Consider the following 20,867-nt stretch of genomic DNA (forward strand, 5'->3'; position numbering starts at 1 on the left):
TGATCCCCGTACCCCTTGATTCCCCTAGAGTCCAAAAATCTATCCATCTCAGCCTTAAATATATTCAATGACTCAGCATCCACAGCCCTCTAGGGTAGAGAATTCCAAAGATTCACAACCCTCTGAGTGAAGAAATTCCTCCTCATCTCAGTCTTAAATGGCCGGCCCCTCATCCTGCAACTATGCCCTTTAGTTCCAGACTCTCCAGCCAGGGGAAACAACCTTGTCAAGCCCCCTCATAATCTTATATGTTTCAAGGAGATCACCTCTCATTCTTCTAAACTCCAAAGAGTATAGGCCCATTCTACTCAACCTCTCCTCATAGGACAACACTCTCATCCCAGGAATTAATCTAGTGAACTTTTGTTGCACAGCCTCTAAGGCAAGTATATCCTTCCTTAGATAACGAGTCCAAAACTGTACGCAGTACTCCAGGTGAGGTCTCACCAAAGCCCTGTACAATTGCAGTAAGACTTCCTTACTCTTGTACTCCAACCCCCTCACAATAAAGGCCAACATGCTATTTGCTTTCCTAATTGCTCGCTGTACCTGCATGCTAACTTTTTGTGTTTCTTGTATCAGGACACCCAAGACCCTCAGGACACCAACATTTAATAGTTTCTCACCATTAAAAAAAATTCTGTTTTTCTATTCCTCCTACCAAAGTGAATAACCTCACATTTCCCCACATTATACTCCATCTGACACCTTCTTGCCCACTCACTTAACCTGTCTATATCCCTTTGCAGACTCTTTGGGGCCGATTTTCAGATGGCGGAGCGGGTGCGTTGGTGGTGGGGGGGCTCCTAAAGTGGCAGAATCCCAGAGCGGGTTTGGAGCCCGGCTCTAATCAACCGACTTCCGAGTCCCCCAGTGATGCGTTCGGGTGCGCAGGCAGCTCCTGCATGCGGGACTTGGACCGGTAATTAAAGCCAGCGGGATGCTACTTTAAATAGTTATTTAGATACTTGAGGTACTTGACAGACCTCATTGACAGGAGATTTTGCCAGGGGTGCAATTTTGAAGGATCCTCAGCGTGTTTCCCGTGCTGTGGGAAACACCCACTGTTGCAACAGACGTGTTTCAGCCAGCAGCCAGTGGGAGATGCAAAGGATTATTTGACAGGTGGCGGGGGGGGGGACCTCATGTATTGCAGCAGGGCACTCTGTCACTTCAGACAAAGTTTTGGCTGCAACACCTTTGTTTTTCCACTCAAAATTCTTAATTTATACCCTAAACTCTGCTGTGCAAACACATTTACCTACTTTGCGGACCCCCTCAAACTCGCACCGTCAGGATAGGGGGGGCGCCATAGCTGCATTCATCACTTCATCCGAGGACAAGCAAGATCACCAGCCTCGCCAGGCACGCCGTCCACCTCCGCCACGTGGAGCTCCACAACACAGTGCTGCGCCACAGGCACCTGCACAAAATAGTCGTGCAACTACACATACACTCACTGTAGGGTGACCCAATGGATGGCATCAAGTGTGGGTGTTCATGGTGAACCTCATGAAAGGGACTTATTACACAAGCCAGTCAAGAATGGCCAAGGTGTGGCAGTAGTGGTGACAATAATAATATTTAATGTGCCATTAACAAAAATCAAATATAAATAAAAAACATGACAAACCGTCAAACACCCATGTGCATCCCCTTTGTGCTCATAAAACCTTTGCCTTATGCTTACGACTACTCCTATGTGGTGCTTCCCCTGTGGCTGCAGCAGAGGTAGTGGCAGGTTGCTCTTGGTTAGACCAATTAGATACTTTGGGCCGACGCCCTCTGGGTCTCGGTGCCTGTGAGGGCCCCTCCAAAGACTGCTCCACCTGCACCTGTGCTGGGGCAGACTCGACCACCTGGAGAGGAGGCAGCATTGCGGGTACTGGTTGAGAGAGGGGCAGCATTGCGGGTGAGACCTGGGAGCGCTTTGAGTGCTGTCCCCACTTCCATGTCCCCTTTTGCCATCATCCCTCTCCTGGGCCAGGCACACATCACTCCTACCACCCAGCTGGACGACAGTTTGGAGGACATGTGTGAAGCCTTGTAAAGCCAGTGCTAGTTGGTTTGAGTGAGGGATGGTGACATGGCCAACTGCTGAATGCATTGGTTTGGGTGAGGCTGACCGTGAAAGAGATGCATCAAAAGGTGTGTATGAGAAAGAGCCATGACATTGAATGAGGATTGGCTTGACTGGTAGTGGTGGGATGATTACTGGGGAGGTGAGTAGTGCAGGTAAGTTGAGGATGTGCTTTGAGTAGGTGTGAGGATTGATGTGATAGAGTAGTGTTGGCATGTATAGAATGAGTTGAGGGGTGGAGCCGATGATGTGGAAGACGGAGTGTAGGAGAATGAGTAAGTGTACTCACTTTGGCTGACCTAGTTGAGTCATTGAAGCACTTCCTGCACTGGAACCATGTGCAGGAGACGTTGCTGCTGCTGGTGACCTCCTCTGCCACCTCGAGCCAGGCCTTCTTGGTGGCAGAGACAGGCCACTTTCTCCCACCCGCCGGGTAGAAAATATCCCTCCTCCTCCTCACCTCATCCAGTAAGACCTGAAGTGAGGCATCAGTAAATCTGGGAGCAGCCTTTCCCCTGGGCTGCTCCATTCTATAATTTTGGTTCTTTGCTGCAGGAGCAGCATTGGAGGACTGCCCCTTTAAGTAGAGCTCCTCCAGCTGACAGCTTGTGATGCGGGTGCTCCGCCCGCTGCGCAGGTTTCCGATGGGACACCCGGAAGCCATGATAAGTGGCTTCAATTTACCCGCGATTGCGTGGGGAACGGATGGATTTCACTGGGCGGGTTACCCATGCGCCCAGTTGCCCCCCTGCTGCCATCCTGTCTCCCTGGTAATATCGGGCCTTTGTGTCCTCCTCACAGCTTACTTTCCCACCTAGCTTTGTATCATCAGCAAACTTAGATACATTACACTTGGTACCTTCATCCAAGTCATTAATATAGATTGCAAATAGTTGAGGCCCAAGCACCAATCCTTGCGGTACCCCTCTGGTTACAGTCTACCAAACCTGAAAATGACCCGTTTATCCCTACTTTCTGTTTTCTGTCCGTTAACCAATCCTTTATCCATGCTAATATGTTACCCCCAACCCCATGAGCCCTTATCTTGCGTAACAATGTTTTATGTGGCACCTTATCAAATGCCTTTTGAAAATCCAAATGTGCAACATCCACTCATTCCCCGTTATCTACCCTGCTATTTACAACCTCAAAAAACTCTAATAAATTTGTCAAACACGATTTCCCTTTCATAAAACCGTGTTGACTCTGACTAATCATATTATGATGTTCTAAGTGCCCTGTTACCACTTCCTTAATAATGGATTCCAGCATTTTCCCGACGACCGATGTCAGGCTAACTGGCCTATAGTTCCCTGTTTTCTCTCTCCCTCTCTTGAGTAGCGGGGTTACATTAGCTATCTTCCAATCTGTTGGGACCATTCTAGAATCTAGGGAGCTTTGGAAGATCATAACCAATGCATCCACTATCTCTGTAGCCACCTCTTATAGAACCCTCGGATGTAAGCCATCAGGTCCGTGGGATTTATTGGCTTTTAGTCCCATTAGTTTCTGAAGTACTTTTTCTCTACTGATATTAATTACTTTAAGTTCCTCATTCTTATTTACCCCTTGGTTCCCCACTATTTCTGGCATGCTTTTTGTGTCTTCTACTGTGAAGACAGATACAAAATATTTGTTTAACGCATCTGCCATTTCACGATTCCCCATTATAATTTCTCCTGTCTCAACCTCTAGGGAACCAACATTTACTTTTGGTACTCTCTTCCTTTTTACATTTTGTAGAAGCTCTTACAGTCTGTTTTTATATTTCTTGCTAGTTTATTTTCATATTCTATTTTCTCCCTTTTTATCAGTTTTTTGGTCGTCCTTTGCTGGTTTCTTAAACTCTCCCAATCCCCAGGCTTATTATTCTTGGCAACATTATAGGACTCTTCTCTTAATCTAATACTATCCTTAACTTTAGTTAGCCACAAATGGATCACTTTCCCCGTGGAGTGTTTATTTCTCAATGGAATGTATATTTGTTGAGAATATTGAAATATTTCTTCAAATGTTTGCCATTGCTCTTCAACCATCGTACCCTTTAATTTAATTTCCCAATCTACCTTAGCCAACTCGCCCCTCATACCTATGTAATTGGCTTTATTTAAGTTTAAGACTCTAGTTTTGGAATTAAATACATCACCCTCAAACTCAATGTGAAATTCTATCATATTATGATCAATTTTCCCCAGAGGATCCTTTACTGAGATTACTAATTAACCCTGTCTCATTACACAATACAAGATCGAAAATAGCCTGTTCCCTGGTTGGTTTCATGACGTATTGTTCTAGGAAACTATCTCGAATGCATTCCACGAACTCATCCTCCAAACTACCTTTGCCAATTTGATTTGCCCAGTCTATATGAAGATTAAAGTCCCCCGTAATGACTGCATTACCTTTGTTACAAGCTCCTATTATTTCATGATTAATACTCTGTCCAACAGTATAGCTACTATTTGGGGGCCTATAAACGACTCCCACCAGTGTTTTCCGCCCCTTGTTATTTCTTATTTCTACCCATACTGATTCTACTTCCTGATTTTCCGAGTCAAGATCCTTTCTCACCTCTGTCCTTATGTCATCCGTTACTATTAGGGCTACGCCTCCTCCTTTTCCATTTTGCCTGTCTTTTCTAAACGCATGTACCCTGGAATATTTAGTTCCCAATCTTGGTCACTTTGCAACCACGTCTCTGTAATGGCTATTAGATCAAACGCATTTATCTCTATTTGTGCAATTAATTCATCTATCTTGTTATGAATGCTCCGTGCATTCAGATAAAGAGCCTTTCATTTTGACTTTTTACCATTTTTTCCTGCATTGACCTTACTTGTTGATGCTCTATTTTCGGTAAACTCACTGTCCCTTCCTGCCACACTCTGCTTATCTTTACCCAAATGACTACACTGCTCTGTTGTCTTGGCTTTTCTCATTAGATTTCTAAATTTCCCCTCACCTGACCCCTCCCCTTTTAGTTTAAAGCCATATTAACAGCCCTAGTTATTCACTATGTCATGGTTAAAAGCCTTTACTTAGTCTTCAACACTTTGCTCATAGAAATGACAGCACAAAAGAAACCCATTCTGTTGCAGAGACATTTTTATAACCATTAAAGTGAGGGATATTTGCTCCAGGGAATGGAACTCTTTGGGTACCTACTGCCACCTATAGGTCAAGTATAACAAGGAAGGTGCAGAATAAAGCTTTGTGTTCTCTGCTGTCCAACCACATGACCTGGAGTCTCTGCATGATTTCTGCCCATGTTAACAGAATCTGGGCAGAATGAGATGAAATAGTGCTAAGGATCATGGAATTTTAAATGTAAGTGAGTTGTGCCTATAACCACTTTACATTTGAGTATCTGCAATCTTTACCTCAATCACAGAAGAGCACCTGCTGCAATATGAATTTTTCAATTTGCTACTTTAGCCACCTTGTAACCCTTCTAAAATGTATCGCTATTTTTTGATGAATTATGGGCAGTTTTGTGCTGAGAGCATAAAGGCAAAATGATGATGCACTAACCCACTATCGTATTTCACCTATCCTTTATAATAGAATTTCTTCTGTCTATTGGTATACATCAAGTATGCTGTCTATGACATGATTGTCAAGGCATTGGCCAGTTTACTTCCTTCTCATTGGTTAAATGTTTTCAATCTTTGGGGTAGAATTTCCGCATGAAATATCCCAATATACTCCTTCAATGGGAATATCAGCAGAATTCCAAATAGCGGAAATAGCCATTCATGCCGGTTTTCCAGGGTTTCTGACGCTTTTCCCCAAAGTTGCAGTGGGCGATCAGGAGAACTCCCATGGAAATTCCAGACATTTGTGCTTTTCTTCTTTCTAATTAGATATTGTCCACTTTGATTATATTCTCATTATTTGTGAATCATCTATTATATATCAAAAACCGTGATGACAACATTCAATAGGTATTGAAAAAAAAAGTTTCTTTAAAAAAACCAAAGTACCTTAAAAAGCAGTGCAAATTCACCAACCTGGGAAAGTAATTAAAAAATCAAAATCAGATGAGGAACACCCAACAACAGCCACTGCTGATGGTGCCTGTAGAAAGACGTCCACATAAACAGGGTGGCAGGCAGTTGAAAAGTGGAAAACAAATCTCTACCCATTAGCTACCAGAGGCTGTCAAACAGGTCTTGAAATGGGCAGGAGCCTAATTGCCTATGCAAATCAGGATACTACACCGGTTGTATGAACTATTTTCAATTTTTAGTACCAAATGGGTGGAGTGTGCGCTAAGCACGCTCCACCCAGTGGTGCTAGGCATGAAATGGTCTAACCAGTGGTCCTTAAAGGGACCATTGCAGGCCGCTCAAAAACAGGAGTAAAAGTGAGTTTTGATTTTTAATGCTCCTCTTGGCCCCAAAAACACCTTATTGCAAAGAAGCAATATGATCAGAAGCACTATACGGGGGACAGGGAATCAAGAAGCGAAAGCAGGTTCACTCTGAAGGAGATATCACTATGCCCACCGAGGCAAATATCTAAAGCCCCTCCCCCTCATAATTTATGTTTACAGTTACAGAGTGGCTGAAGCAAGAAGTGGAAAAATTCACATCAATGCAACTGGAATGTTTCTTTCTTGATCAGTATGTTTCCAGCCCGATGAGGAAGGAGGCAGTACTGGATCTAGTTCTGGGGAATGAAGTGGGGCAAGTGGAGCATGTTTCAGTGGGGGAGCATTTGGGAAACAGTGATCACAATATCATTGGGTTTAGAGTAGTTATGGAAAAGGACAAGGAACAATCAAATGTGAAAATACTCAACTGGAGGAGGGCTAATTTCAGTGAGTTGAAAAGGGATCTGGCCCAGGTGGAATGGAATCAAAGATTGGCAGGTTATTCAGCAAATGAGCAATGGGAGGCTTTCAAAGAGGAGATAGTTCAGGTACGGACTAGACACGTTCCCACGAGGGGGAAAGGAAGGGCATCCAAAACTAGAGCTCCCTGGATGACCAAGATATAGAAATTAAAATGAAGCAGAAAAAGGAGGCTTATGATAAATGTCAGGTTCATAATTCAGCAGAGAACCAAGCTGAATACAGAAAGTACAGGGGAGAACTGAAAAAGGAAATAAGAGTGGCAAAGAGAATGTATGAGAATAGACTAGCGGGTAACATGAAAGACTTTTGGGTTCCCTTTTATAAACATATAAATAGTAAAGGGGTGGTCAAAGGAAGGGTGGGGCCATAAAGGAGATCTTCTTGTGGAGGCAGAGGGCATGGCTGAGGTACCAAATGGGTACTTTGCATCTGTCTTCACTAAAGAAGAGGATGCGGCCAATGTCACAGTAAAAGAGGAGGTAGTAGAGAAATTGGATAGGATAAAAATGGATAAAGAGGAGGTATTTAAAAGATTAGCATGCTCAAAGTAGAAAAGTCACCCGGTCTGGATGGGATGTATCCTAGGTTGCTGAGGGAAGTAAGGGTGGATATTGTGGAGGTTCTGACCACAACCTTCCAATCCTCCTTAGATATGGGAGTGGTGCCAGAGGACTGGAGGATTGCAAATGTTACACCGCTGTTCAATAAAGGGGAGAGTGATAAACCCAGCAACTACAGGCCAGTCACCCTAACGTTGGTGGTGGGGAAACTTTTAGAGACATTAATCCTGGGACAAAATTAATTGGCACGTGGAAAAATATGGGCTAATAAATGAAAACCAGCACAGATTTGGTAAAGACAATTTTGTTTCACTATCTTGATTTTGAGTTCTTTGATGAAGTAACAGAGATGGTTGATGAGGGTAGTGCAGTTGATGTTGAATATATGGACTTTCAACAGGCGTTTGATAAAGTACCACATAACAGACTTGTTAGCAAAATTAAAGCCTATGGGATTAAAAGGGCAAAGGCTGTGTGAATACGTACTTGGCTAAGGGACAGAAAGCAGAGAGTAGTGGTGAGCGGTTGTTTTTCAGGCTGAAGGGAAGTGTGCAGTGGTGTCCCCCAGGGGTCACTGTTGGGACCACTGCTCTTCTTGATGTATATTAATCACCTGGACTTGGATATACAGGGCATAATTTCAAAGTTTGCAGATGACACGAAACTCGGAAATGTAGTAAATAATGATGAGGATAGTTAATAGACCAGGGGGGCATAGTTAGGCTGGTGAAATGGGCAGACACATGGCAGATAGAATTTAATGCAGAGAAATGTGAAGTAATTCATTTTGGTATGAAGAATGAGGAGTGGCAATATAAACAAAATGGTACAGTTTTAAAGGGGGTGCAGGACCAGAGAGACCTGGGGGTGTACATACACAAGTCTTTGAAGGTGGCAGGAGAAGTTGAGAAGGCTGTTAAAAAGGCATACGGGATCCTTAGCTTTGTAATTAGAGGCATAGAGTACAAAAGCAAGGGAGTTTTGCTAAACTTTTATAAAAAGCTGGTCATGCCCCAGCTGGAGTATTGTGGCCAATTTTGGGCACCACACTTTAGGAAGGATGTCAAGGCCTTGGAGAGGGTGCAGAGGAGATTTGCTAGAATGGCATCAGGGATGAAAGACTTCAGTGGAGAAACTAGAGAAATTGGAGTTGTTCGCTTTCGAGCAGAGAAGGTTAAGGGGAGATTTGATGGAGGTGTTGAAAATCATGAATAGGAGAAACTGTTTCCAGTGGCAGAAGGGTCAGTAGCCAGAGGACACAGATTTAAGGTAATTGACAAAAGAACTAGGGGCGACATGAGGAAAAAAATTATGCAGTGAGTTGTTATGACCTGGAATGCACTGCCTGAAAGGGTGGTGAAAGCAGATTCCGTAATAATTTTCAAAAGGGTATTGGATAAATACTTGAAGGGGAAAAATTTGCAGGGCCATTGGGAAAGAATAGGAGAGTGGGACTAATTGGATAGCTCTTTCAAAGAGCTGGCACGGGCATGATGGGCCAAATGGCCTCCTTTGGTGTTGTATCATTGTATGATTCTTTGATTCTATGAAGTGCTCTTCTGAGGTTGAGGGACAATTACTTCATTTAAAAACAATGTCTGTTTAGTGCAAAGATAAGCATGTTTTTGCAGAAGCCAACATTTTATAGCAACAAAAGGAATAACAAGAGAATGATATATGAGCACAAAGGTATTTTTGAATTGCAAGCTAAATATTAGAGAATAAAGAAGACAATTTAAAAATAACTTGATATGTGGAGCAAAGTACAAATAATTAGGAGATAACCTGTTTGAGGATTAATATTCTGTTTAATATTTTTAAATTATGTTTATTTTTGTCTCTGAGCAATGCTATAGGCGACAAAATAGATTGCTAAAAACAAAATCAAATTTTGTTCTTAGTTAAAGTTTTCCATTTTGTTTCTATGCAATCCTTATTACAGTAGACAACATTAACTACATTTAAAAAGGCATTTCCAACATACCATCCTAATTTATGTTCCTTCATTGTGTCAGCTAATGTAACAAATCACTCAGTATGATCATCATTGACTTCAAACCTGGGAAACTTTCAAACATACTCCAATCTGCCGAGGAGCATATCAGTTTTATGCAGACTCTTCTCTCCTGCGGTTCAACCCTTCACACTGACCAATGGTTCACCACATCTTGCTTGAATCAGGCTTCAGTTATAATTTTGAAATAGTAAAGAATACAATACTACACTCACCACAAGCCATCAGAAAAGTGTCCTTGTGTTTACAGAACTGAAGTATAGTTTGAACCAAAGAATGTACAACAATGTCTAAAGTTCTTTTAAACCTCATTGATTAATTGAGCAAAATGAAAACCTAGCCTGTTTGTGACTAAACATTTCTAAAGGTAGCACACACCAGAGCCCCAATTCCAACTGGCTGTCTTGAAATATTGATTTAACTTTCTCATTGAAAGCTTATTTTATAATTGAGCCCTCACCCACGTCCTCCTCTGCTTGACTGCTTCTTTTATTTCTATTTTTAGCTGGTGAATGAACAACAGGAGAGTCGACCCCTCCTGAGCCCCTCGATTGACGATTTTCTACTTGAAGCAAAAGCTGACAGAGTTTCACGTGCACCAACATCAAACACAGCAGGTGATCATTAACCTGAGTATTACAAAGAAAAGGAAGCTGCCTTGTAATAATTATTTTTAATTATTTTTCCCAGTAACAATCCAGTGTATTTGTGATTTATTTGGGATTAATATGCAACAAAGAGTTCGCCACTATGGATATTGGAATGAAATTCTATGATCATTAGGAAATATCTGTAGTTAGTATTATATAACAACTTTTTGTAATTTTTTTCATTAATACTCAATTATTGAAAGTCTGTGTCTTTGTTTAGAATGCAATCTGACATTAGGATAGCATATTTTGAACATAGAATCTCACAGAAATTCTAACACAGAAACAGGCCATTCAGCCCAATCAATCCGTGTTGTTGTTTATCCTCCACATGAACAGTAATCCTAATCCCATGTGCCTACTCTATCCTCATATCCCTTTATTCCCATTTCCTTCAATCACCTATCTGACCTATTCTTAAATGTTGGCATGGTCTCTGCTTCAATCACTAACCCTAGTAGTGCATTCCACAGCCTCACGTCCCTCTATGTAAAAAAGTGTCTCCTACCCTCTGCCCTAAATCTCTTACATTTAATCTTATATCTGCGTCCCTTTGAGCATTTTCAACCTCATAACCACCTGCGTTAAAAAAAGTTTCTCCTGCTCTGTGCCCTAAATCTTTTATGTTTGTTTAGTCTTACATCTAGGTCTCCTCGTTCTAAAGCCTTCAATCACTGAAAACAGCCTGGGAGCAAAATTTAACTTCAGCGGGTGTGCAAACCCTGCAGTAGTGGATCAGCCGCCCAATATACACCCAGTCCATTTTCCTTTCCATTAACACTGAAAATATAAATTGCAAAAAATGTAACTTGAATGCCTTTTTTGTGCATTTTGCAACTATATAATAATAATACATAATATAAAGACACAGCACAAACACTTTCTCATATGTGGTCAATAGAATTTTTACAAGCTGAAGCTGATTGAGAACTATTTAATGTCGGTGTTGTGTTGCATAAAATGATGCAGATACAGGCACCAAGAGTGTCAGAAAGTATTTGAGTAGTGACACTAATAGGCCATTTAATTTTAAAATGATGATCAACATCTGGTTTGTTTCATGAATAATTAAAGTGTTAGCTGCTAGCAATTTTTCTGCATTTGTTCTTTGTTTGTCCTGCAGTTTTCTTTAAATTTTATATGAAGCAGTATACTGTAAATGTGGTTTATTGACTCCATGGACTAAAGTATTTAGGTTGTATCATCTGATCTCATTAGCGCTTCAGTTTCATCTGTAAATTGTTAATTCACATGCACGTACTGTACACGAGAATGCCTGCCAGAAACACACAAAAGGCAGCTCAGTAATATCTGCTTCATTGTTGTTTTAGTGTGATATCAAAATAGAACAGTTCAGTTTTACATGAACGTGGACTAGTTATGCTCAAATGAGGACTGCCTCAATACATAGTTACCACAGGACATCATCCAACAAACCAAAATTGTATAGTGAAGGTCCTTTAAATATATATTGTTGTTGCCAGCTAAAAATGTGCATTAAACCAGTTTGTGCATCTAGTTGATATGCCTGCGAATGAATGGTGTGAAACAGGATCCTGTATATATATATAATATATATATATATATATATAAATTCTGTGTATTTCATGTATGTATTTTTATATATTATGCATATTTTAATACATACTCATGCACATTATTCTATTAGGGCATTGCTCATGTTGAGTTAGGGGATATGCTGTTTTAAAACAATAAGAGGGTTACAATTAAAGTTTGACATGGAATGTGTTACAGGAAGTAAGTGTGACATTTACAGGAAATGTTCACTAAATATAAAACTTTTAATATATTACTAGTCAGTTTCCTGTGGTGCTGCACACGGGGAGGCAGGACCAAGTGTAGTAGGTTTGGAGGGAGGAGGATAATTGGATCAGAACATGCAGAGGTAATTCATTCCCCATTTTAAAGTCATTCTACCCTTATTTTCATTTAAAATTTTGATTTCATATTATTGATTATAATTAAAATCAAAATTGACAGCAATTTGGGAAGCAGAGAAGTACAGTTGGAGCATAGGAGTTTTTCTACAGTATAGGCCAGGGAGCTGGGAGATGTAAATGTGAGGTGCTGCAGTGCCTGCATTTGTAGGAAGGTGTAATTACAGCATGATACGTTTACATAGACAGTTCCCAATATAAATGTGGAAATAGGAATTTATAATGGACGAAAAGTTGACACAAAATTGTGACAATAACGTAACATTAGAAAGTAAAGTTTTGTACACAGGAAATGCACACAGACCTAAGTTTTTAATATATGATAGCTATACACACGGTATGAACATGTGCAAAACAATGCTCTGAGTAGTTGTCAAATGAAGAAATACCACACTTCGTTAAAAGAAGATCAGAGTGGTGCTGGCTTTTTGGCAATCAGACTTGGAGTAGAAGTGAGGGAAGCCGGAGAAATTCTTAAAAAGAGGAGGAAAATGGGAGTGAACATGGGCCAACCAGAGTGTCTCTCAGGAGAGGATTGGAGTCACAGCTATCAGAGAGTGTCTTTGGGACAAGAATGGAACAGGTGCAGCCTGGCAAGACACTTTAGAGCTGGGTCTGGCAAGTCTTCGAAGTAGAGCAAACTAGTTATAGTTTATGAAGAGCTAAGCGATTCCACAACCAACGGATCAGATCAAAGCTCTGCAGTCCTGCCACATCCAGTCGTGAATGGTGGTGGACAATTAAACAACTAACAGGAAGAGGAGGCTCTGTAAACATCCCCATCCTCAACGATGGTGGAGTCCAGCATGTGAGTGCAAAAGACAAGGCTGAAGCGTTTGCAACCATCTTCAGCCAGAAGTGCCGAGTGGATGATCCATCTCGGCCGCCTCCCAATATCCCCACCATCACAGAAGCCAGCCTTCAGCAAATTCGATTCACTCCACGTGATATCAAGAAATGGCTGAATGCACTGGATACAGCAAAGGCTATGGGCCCCGACAACATCCCGGCTGTAGTGCTGAAGACTTGTGCTCCAGAACTAGCTGCGCCTCTAGCCAAGCTGTTCCAGTACAGCTACAACACTGGCATCTACCCGACAATGTGGAAAATTGCCCAGGTATGTCCTGTCCACAAAAAGCAGGACAAATCCAATCCAGCCAATTACCGCCCCATCAGTCTACTCTCAATCATCAGCAAAGTGATGGAAGGTGTCGTCGATAGTGCTATCAAGCGGCACTTACTCAACAATAACCTATTCACCGATGCTCAGTTTGGGTTCCGCCAGGACCACTCGGGTCCAGACCTCATTACAGCCTTGGTCCAAACGTGGACAAAAGAGCTGAATTCCAGAGATGAGGTGAGAGTGACTGCCCTTGACATCAAGGCAGCATTTGACCGAATGTGGCACCAAGGAGCCCTAGTAAAATTGAAGGCAATGGCAATCAAGGGGAAAACTATCCAGTGTCTGGAGTCATACCTAGCACAAAGGAAGATGGTAGTGATTGTTGGAGGCCAATCATCTCAGCCCCAGGACATTGCTGCAGGAGTTCCTCAAGGCAGTATCCTCAAGGCCCAACCATCTTCAGCTGCTTCATCAATGACCTTCCCTCCATCATAAGGTCAGAAATGGGGATGTTCACTGATGATTGCACAGTGTTCAGTTCCATTCGCAACCCCTCAGATAATGAAGCAGTCCGAGCCCGCATGCAGCAAGACCTGGACAACATCCAGACTTGGGCTCATAACTGGCAAGTAACATTCGCGCCAGACAAGTGCCAGGCAATGACCATCTCCAACAAGAGAGTGTCTAACCACCTCCCCTTGACATTCAATGGCATTACCATCGCCGAATCCCCCACCATCAACATTCTGGGTGTTACCATCGACCAGAAACTTAACTGGACCAGCCATATAAATACTGTGTCTACAAAAGCAGATCAGAGGCTGGGTATTCTGCGGCGAGTGACTCACCTCCTGACTCCCCAAAGCCTTTCCACCATCTACAAGGCACAAGTCAGGAGTGTGATGGAATACTCTCCACTTGCCTGGATGAGTGCAACTCCAACAACACTCAAGAAGCTCGACAACATCCAGGACAAAGCAGCCCGTTTGATTGGCACCCCATCCACCACCCTAAACATTCACTCCCTTCACCACTGGCGCACTGTGGCTGCAGTGTGTACCATCCACAGGATGCACTGCAGCAACTTGCCAAGGCTTCTTCGACAGCACCTCCCAAACCCACAACCTCTACCACCTAGAAGGACAAGAACAGCAGGTACATGGGAACAACACCACCTGCACGTTCCCCTCCAAGTCACACACCATCCCGACTTGGAAATATATCGCCGATCCTTCATCGTCGCTGGGTCAAAATCCTGGAACTCCCTTCCTAACAGCACTGTGGGAGAACCTTCACCACACAGACTGCAGCGGTTCAAGAAGGCGGCTCACCACCACCTTCTCAAGGGCAATTAGGGATGGGCAATAAATGCCGGCCTCGGCAGCGACGCCCACATCCCGTGAACGAACAAAAAAAAAGCAGTTGCGTTTAGGTAGATCTGTTTACTTTTGAATTTAACATGGTCTACATTCATACTGAGAGTGTAAGCACCCACTTTTAAACCAATTGTCAAAACCAGTATTAAGATTGATCTTACCGTGCACTATCACTTAGGCTTATTAACACCTCAGGTAAGTGGTGAGTAGTTCTGATCAACTTGCATTAAAAGATATGAAATATTTTGCTTCTTTGGGACAATGGGCTGAAGGAGTGAGAAGCTGTATATTTAGGTGAATGAATGGCCCATCAAGAAATATGATGGAATGTGTTTTAAACCAGTGTGTATTTAACCAGAATATTTAATGTGGAGCTAATGGACTTCAATGGAAAGTAAAATCGGAGTGGTATAAAAGGGAGGCCGATCCAATCCCGTTATTTTCTTGCCAGGCAGGTTAGGTTAAGGTGACCCACTTTTAACAGTTTAAATGTATTAAAGTGCATCAGATATTTTACTACTCTAATCTGAATATTTTGCCTCACAACACCTGACAGGACTGAGGGAAAAAACAAAGAATCAGTAGATAACTTGCTACTGAGGATATTTCCATAACCTAATTAATTATAATACAGATTTGCAATGAATACAAGTTGGTAGAATTGCAATTGAGGTAAGAATGGTATAATTGTAGTTAAGACTGCATTATATGATAAGAGCAGAGAGCTGTAAACATGAAATTATATTTTATGTATGCAATTCTGTAATCCATGATCAGATGAACAACTTAACGTAAGATCTGCAGATTTATTTTGAAAAAAGCTCCATTTGGTTTTCTTATGAGGAGCAATTCCATGATCTGGGGAGCCGCACTTACAGGTAGCACAGGTTGAAGAATTGAGACTGCAATGCCTTTTCTCTAACCCACAACCCTCCTGAGCATGGCTTCCCCATTGGGAGTGTGGTATCATAGAATCACTGCTATAATTTATTATTGAATCTAATTATGTGTAACTTAAATGCAAAATTTTAAAATACCAGTAATTTATCCTAATTTTTATGAAAAGATCATAGGTAATTGATACTGTTCGTACTTCATGCTGCTGGCATGGAGTCTCATTCAGCAGCAACCTATATCAAAGTCAGGTGCAACTGTACACAATTTCCAGCCATTTCCAACAATGGGTGCAAAATTGTGCACAGAATGTGCCTGAATTGTCTTGCTGGCCAGCAAGGATCCCTCCTGGCAGCAAAAAAATGGAAAATTACTCCTATAAAGTAATTTTTCAGAAAAAATTAGCTGTAATGCTCTCATCAAAATGTCTTCACAAGAAAACCAATGTAAATCAACTTTACTAAGGTTACGTTACTGTTCATTTACTTCTAATAACACCATTTCTTACAGTTCTATCACCAGCTTTGGATCTCTTGGACCTTACGGAGCCAGCTAAGACGAGCAGTAATAAGACAAAGAAATCTGATGTTACCTCAAGAAGTGAAGCAGCTAAATCTGCCTCCGTTAGAAAAGAGCCAGATGACACCGATCTAATCAAAGTAGAAATTGAGCAAAGTATTCAGAGTGTCAAAGCCCCACATAGATCTTCCCTGGATGCTGGTATGAACTGAATGAATCCTGAATTATTTTATTTTATTCTGTAGACATGAACATTTTTATAGTTTCCCTGCCATTGTTCCCATATTTTGAAATTTCACACAAGTTGTCCATTTTGCACTAAATGAGCAACCATTAAAAAAAGCTCCTCATCCTACAAGGACACCCAAGTTTTAGTTTCAAGTGTAGCCCTTCATCAGAATTTCAGAAACATTAACTTGTCTGTTCACTTTATAGATGCTAACAGACCTGCTGAGTGTTCCAGCATTTTCTGATTTTGTTTCAGATTTCCAGCATCTGTAGCTTTTTATTTTTGTTTTACTCTTCACAATAAAAAGTCAACAAGTTTAATGTTCAAATATAAACATTTTGACAAATCATTTTTGTCCACAAAATAAATAGTACTGAGTTTTTTTTGCATTCATGAGAAAATTCATAATCAGCTTTCATTTTATGATTTATATGCCCTTCAGATTTCTGAAATTAACTTAGTAACACAGAAGGCAATGTTCTGTACTTCATGCATCCCTGTTTAAATAACTTGACATTAAAGCTTTACAATGCAGAAGGTAATTTATATCTAACTGGTGAATTTATTTTTACTAGAACAAATAAATAGTGGAATGAAACATAAAAACATAGAAAATAGGAACAAGAGTAGGCCATTCGGCTCTTCAGGCCTGCTCCGCCATTCAAAATGATCATGGCTGATCGTCTAACTCAGTGCCCTGTTCCCGTTTTTTCCCCATATCCCTTGATCCCTTTGGCATTAAGAAATATATCTCTCTCCTTGAATACATCTAATGACTTGGCCTCCACAGCCTTCTGTGGTAGAGAATTCCAGAGGTTCACGACCCTCTGAGTGAAGAAATTTCTCCTCATCCCGGTTCTAAATGGCATACCCCGTGTCCTGAGACTGTGACCCCTGGTTCTGGACTCCCCAGCCATTGGGAACATTCTCCCTGCATCTAGTCCGTCTAGTCCTGTTAGAATTTTATATGTTTCGATGAGATCACCTCTCATTCTTCTAAACTCTAGTGAATATAGGCCGAGTCGACCCAATCTCTCCTCATACGTCAGTCCTGCCATCCCAGGAATCAGTCTGGTAAACCTTCGTTGCACTCCCTCCATGGCAAGGACATCCTCGGATAAGGAGACCAAAACTGCACACAATACTCCAGATGTGGTCTCACCAAGGCCCTGTATAACTGCAGTAAGATATCCCTGCTCCTGTACTCAAATCCTCTTGCAATGCAGGCCAACATACCATTCGCCTTCCTAACTGCATGCCGCACCTGAATGCTCCCTTTCAGCGACTAGTGTGCAAGGACACACAGGTCTCGTTGCACCTCCCCTTTTCCCAATCTATCACCATTCAGATAATAATCTGCCTTTCTGTTTTTACAACCAAAGTGGATAACCTCACATTTATCCACATTGTACTGCATCTGCCATGTTTTTGCCCACTCACCCAACTTTTCTAAATCACATTGGAGCCTCTTGCCAACCTCCTCACAGCTCACATTCCACCCCAGCTTTGTGTCGTCTGCAAACTTGGAAATGTTACATTTAGTTCCCTCATCCAAATCATTGATATATATTGTGAATAGCTGGGGCCCAAGCTCTGATCCCTGCGGTACCCCACTAGTCACTGCCTGCCACCTGGAAAAAGACCCGTTTATTCCTACTCTCTGTTTCCTGTCTGTCAACCAATTCTCAATCCATGCCAGTATATTCCCCCCAGTCCCATGTGCTTTAATTTTGCACACTAATCTCTTGTGTGGGACCTTATCAAAAGCCTTCTGAAAATCCAAATACACCACATCCACTGGTTCTCCCCTATCTATTCTACTAGTTACATCCTCAAAAAACTCCAGTAGATTTGTTAAGCATAATTTCTCTTTCATAAACCCATGCTGACTTTGTCCAATCCCATTAATGCCCTCCAAGTGTTCTGTTATCACATCTTTTATAATAGACTCTAGCATTTTCCCCACTACTGATGTTAGGCTAACTGGTCTGTAATTCCCTGTTTTTTCTCTCCTTCCTTCTTTAAATAGTGGGGTTACATTTACCACCCTCCAATCTGTAGGAACTGTTCAAGAGTCTTTAGAATTTTGGAAGATGATCACCAATGCATCCACTATTTCCAGGGCCACTTCCTTTAGTACTCTGGATGTAGATTATCAGGCCCTGGGGATTTGTCAGCCTTTAGCCCCTTTAATTTCCCTAGCACTATTTTTTTTACTAATACTGGTTTCCTTCAGTTTCTCCCTCTCACTAGACCCTTGGTTCCCTAACATGTCTGGGAGGTTATTTGTGTCCATCTTTGTGAAGACAGAACCAAAGTATGTGTTTAATTGTTCTGCCATTTCTTTGTTCTCCATTATAATTTCCCCCATTTCTGACTGTAAGGGACCTACATTTGTCTTCACTAATCTTTTTCTTTTGACATATTTATAGAAGCTTTTACAGTCAGGTTTTATGTTCCCTGCTAGTTTACTCTCATACTCTATTTTTCCCCTCTTAATCAATCTCTTTGTCCTCCTTTGCTGAATTCTGAACTGTTCCCAATCCTCAGGCTTGCCGCTTTTTCTGGCAATTTTATATGTCTCCTCTTTGGATCTAATACTATCCCTAATTTCTTTTGTAAGCCACGGTTGAGCCACCTTTCCTGTTTTATTTTTACACCAGACAGGAATGAATAATTGTTGTAATTCCTGCTCACGTTCTTTAAATATTAGCCATTGCCTGTCCACCGTCATCCCTTTTAGTAAAGCTCCCCCATCTATCGTAGCCACTCGCACCTCATACTTTCATAATTTCCTTTATTTAGATTCAGGACCCTAGTTTCGGATTCAACAACTTCACTGTCCATCTTAATGAGGAATTCTATCATGTTATTGTCGCTCTTCCCTAAGGGACCCCGCAATGAATGAATAACTGAAATTAGAGTAACTGATTCAAACCATACATACACTGTTATGTTTTTCCTACACATGTAATCATTGCATGTTTTATGAGTAGCAATATTTTTATTATCGGAGGCCAATGGATAATTGACATCTATAACTTTCTATTTAAAATTTATTAGACAAATTCACAGTTTCCTTGCATAAACTGAATATGGATTTTTTTTTAGACTGCTCCCATTATCATTTTAAACTATATTTCAGTATCCCTGGCTATCATCTTGCTTTTCGCAGAAATTCAGTTTCCCTACTTTGAAACATCTTTGGATGTCCAATGTTGATATTTGTTTATCCTCATTGAAATTTCAAATACATCTCTGCCACTAACCGCACAGTGTCAGCACAGAAAAGAAAACTTCAAGCATGCAATGTATAACTTTCAGTTACTTTTAAATATCTGTCTGCCATTCTCCTTCATGATGAATCCTTTTCAGTTTGGCAAAATGGACATGGACTCCCCCACAGCTTGTACTGCCATAGGAAGTATGCTTTGTGGAGTGGCATTGATGGATTGTTAATGTTTCCACATTGCATCGATGTGATTAATTTCACCAACCACAAGATCAATATTTCATGTTTTTTTTTAGTGTGGAAAATGTGGAAAAAGTCTCAGTAACCTCACACTGAAATTAAATATTTGGTCCACCTCCTGTAAAGCAAACTTTGTGGCCATCATTAGTCTGTATTAGATGGCAATTCAAGACAACATAAAACAGAATAAAAAGAAAGCCAGAGAAATTAATATTATCTCAAAAATCAAAGGAAAATCCATTACATGTTATTAGGTGCGTGTAAAACCAACCTAGACAGGTGTAAAATATGCATGTTTTGATGGAAAATGTAACAAAAGAGGTTAAGTGGAAGGTATTAGATTTAAATTAAATAAAATGGGCTGAGAAAATAGAGAATAATAAAAGCTATGAAAGAACAATATTCCAGCAACAGAGTTATCCTTGAGTTATCCAACAGAGTTATCCCTGGTGAAGTACCAGTTCCTGAATCTGAGTAAATGGATTTACTTATAGAGAACCAGCTTTGATCCTGATTTCAAGAAAAATGGAAGTTCTAGGATAAATATGCATTGTGCAATTATATGAAGATATCAAATGCATCATTGTATCAGTGTGTGATATATTATATGGCACACAATCTAGAAATTGGACAGGTCCACACAACACTGACATTGCAGCATGAGATATTTAATCAATATATTTCTTTAATCCTCTCACTGAAAGTTAAATGCTGAAAGGTCAATTTGACGAAAAAAAGTTATTTCTAAAGGGGTTTCACTCTGAGTCACTAAAGTTTTATATGGGGCTGAATTTTCAGCCATCCCGTCCAGCGGAAACAAGGATATAACAACCTGAAATGGAGGGCTAGAACTTACTGCCCTGTTGCCACCATCAAGGTGACTTCCGCCATTTTGCTTGGGTCCTCTGAGTAGACGGCTTGAGCGCCCAGCTGATTAAAATATTTAATTCCGAGTCCAATAACGTCAAAAGACGACAGTACCATTTTTGACTGAACTGGGTAGAGCGTGTGCTGTGCCGAAATTGGGTCTTGGCTCTCACTAACATTTTTTGTACGAGTTCCTGGAGACTGTCACACCTTCACAGGCATCTCGCTTATTGCAAATGCTGAACATCAGACCGCTTGTCTCGCTGG

The 20,867-nt window shown here is 41.2% G+C and overlaps 1 protein-coding gene across 1 annotated transcript in view; it reads left to right on the forward strand.

The window, feature by feature from the left end:
* Nucleotides 1–20,867, forward strand: part of pex5la (peroxisomal biogenesis factor 5-like a) — a 103,006-nt gene that overhangs the window by 38,067 nt on the left and 44,072 nt on the right. Inside the window, 2 exon segments of the mRNA XM_067994726.1 lie at nt 10,018–10,129; nt 16,024–16,233. Coding sequence (XP_067850827.1) covers nt 10,018–10,129; nt 16,024–16,233 — 322 coding nt within the window.

Source organism: Heptranchias perlo, chromosome 13 (genome assembly GCF_035084215.1).
Source record: "Heptranchias perlo isolate sHepPer1 chromosome 13, sHepPer1.hap1, whole genome shotgun sequence".
In the NCBI taxonomy this organism is placed as follows: domain Eukaryota; kingdom Metazoa; phylum Chordata; class Chondrichthyes; order Hexanchiformes; family Hexanchidae; genus Heptranchias; species Heptranchias perlo.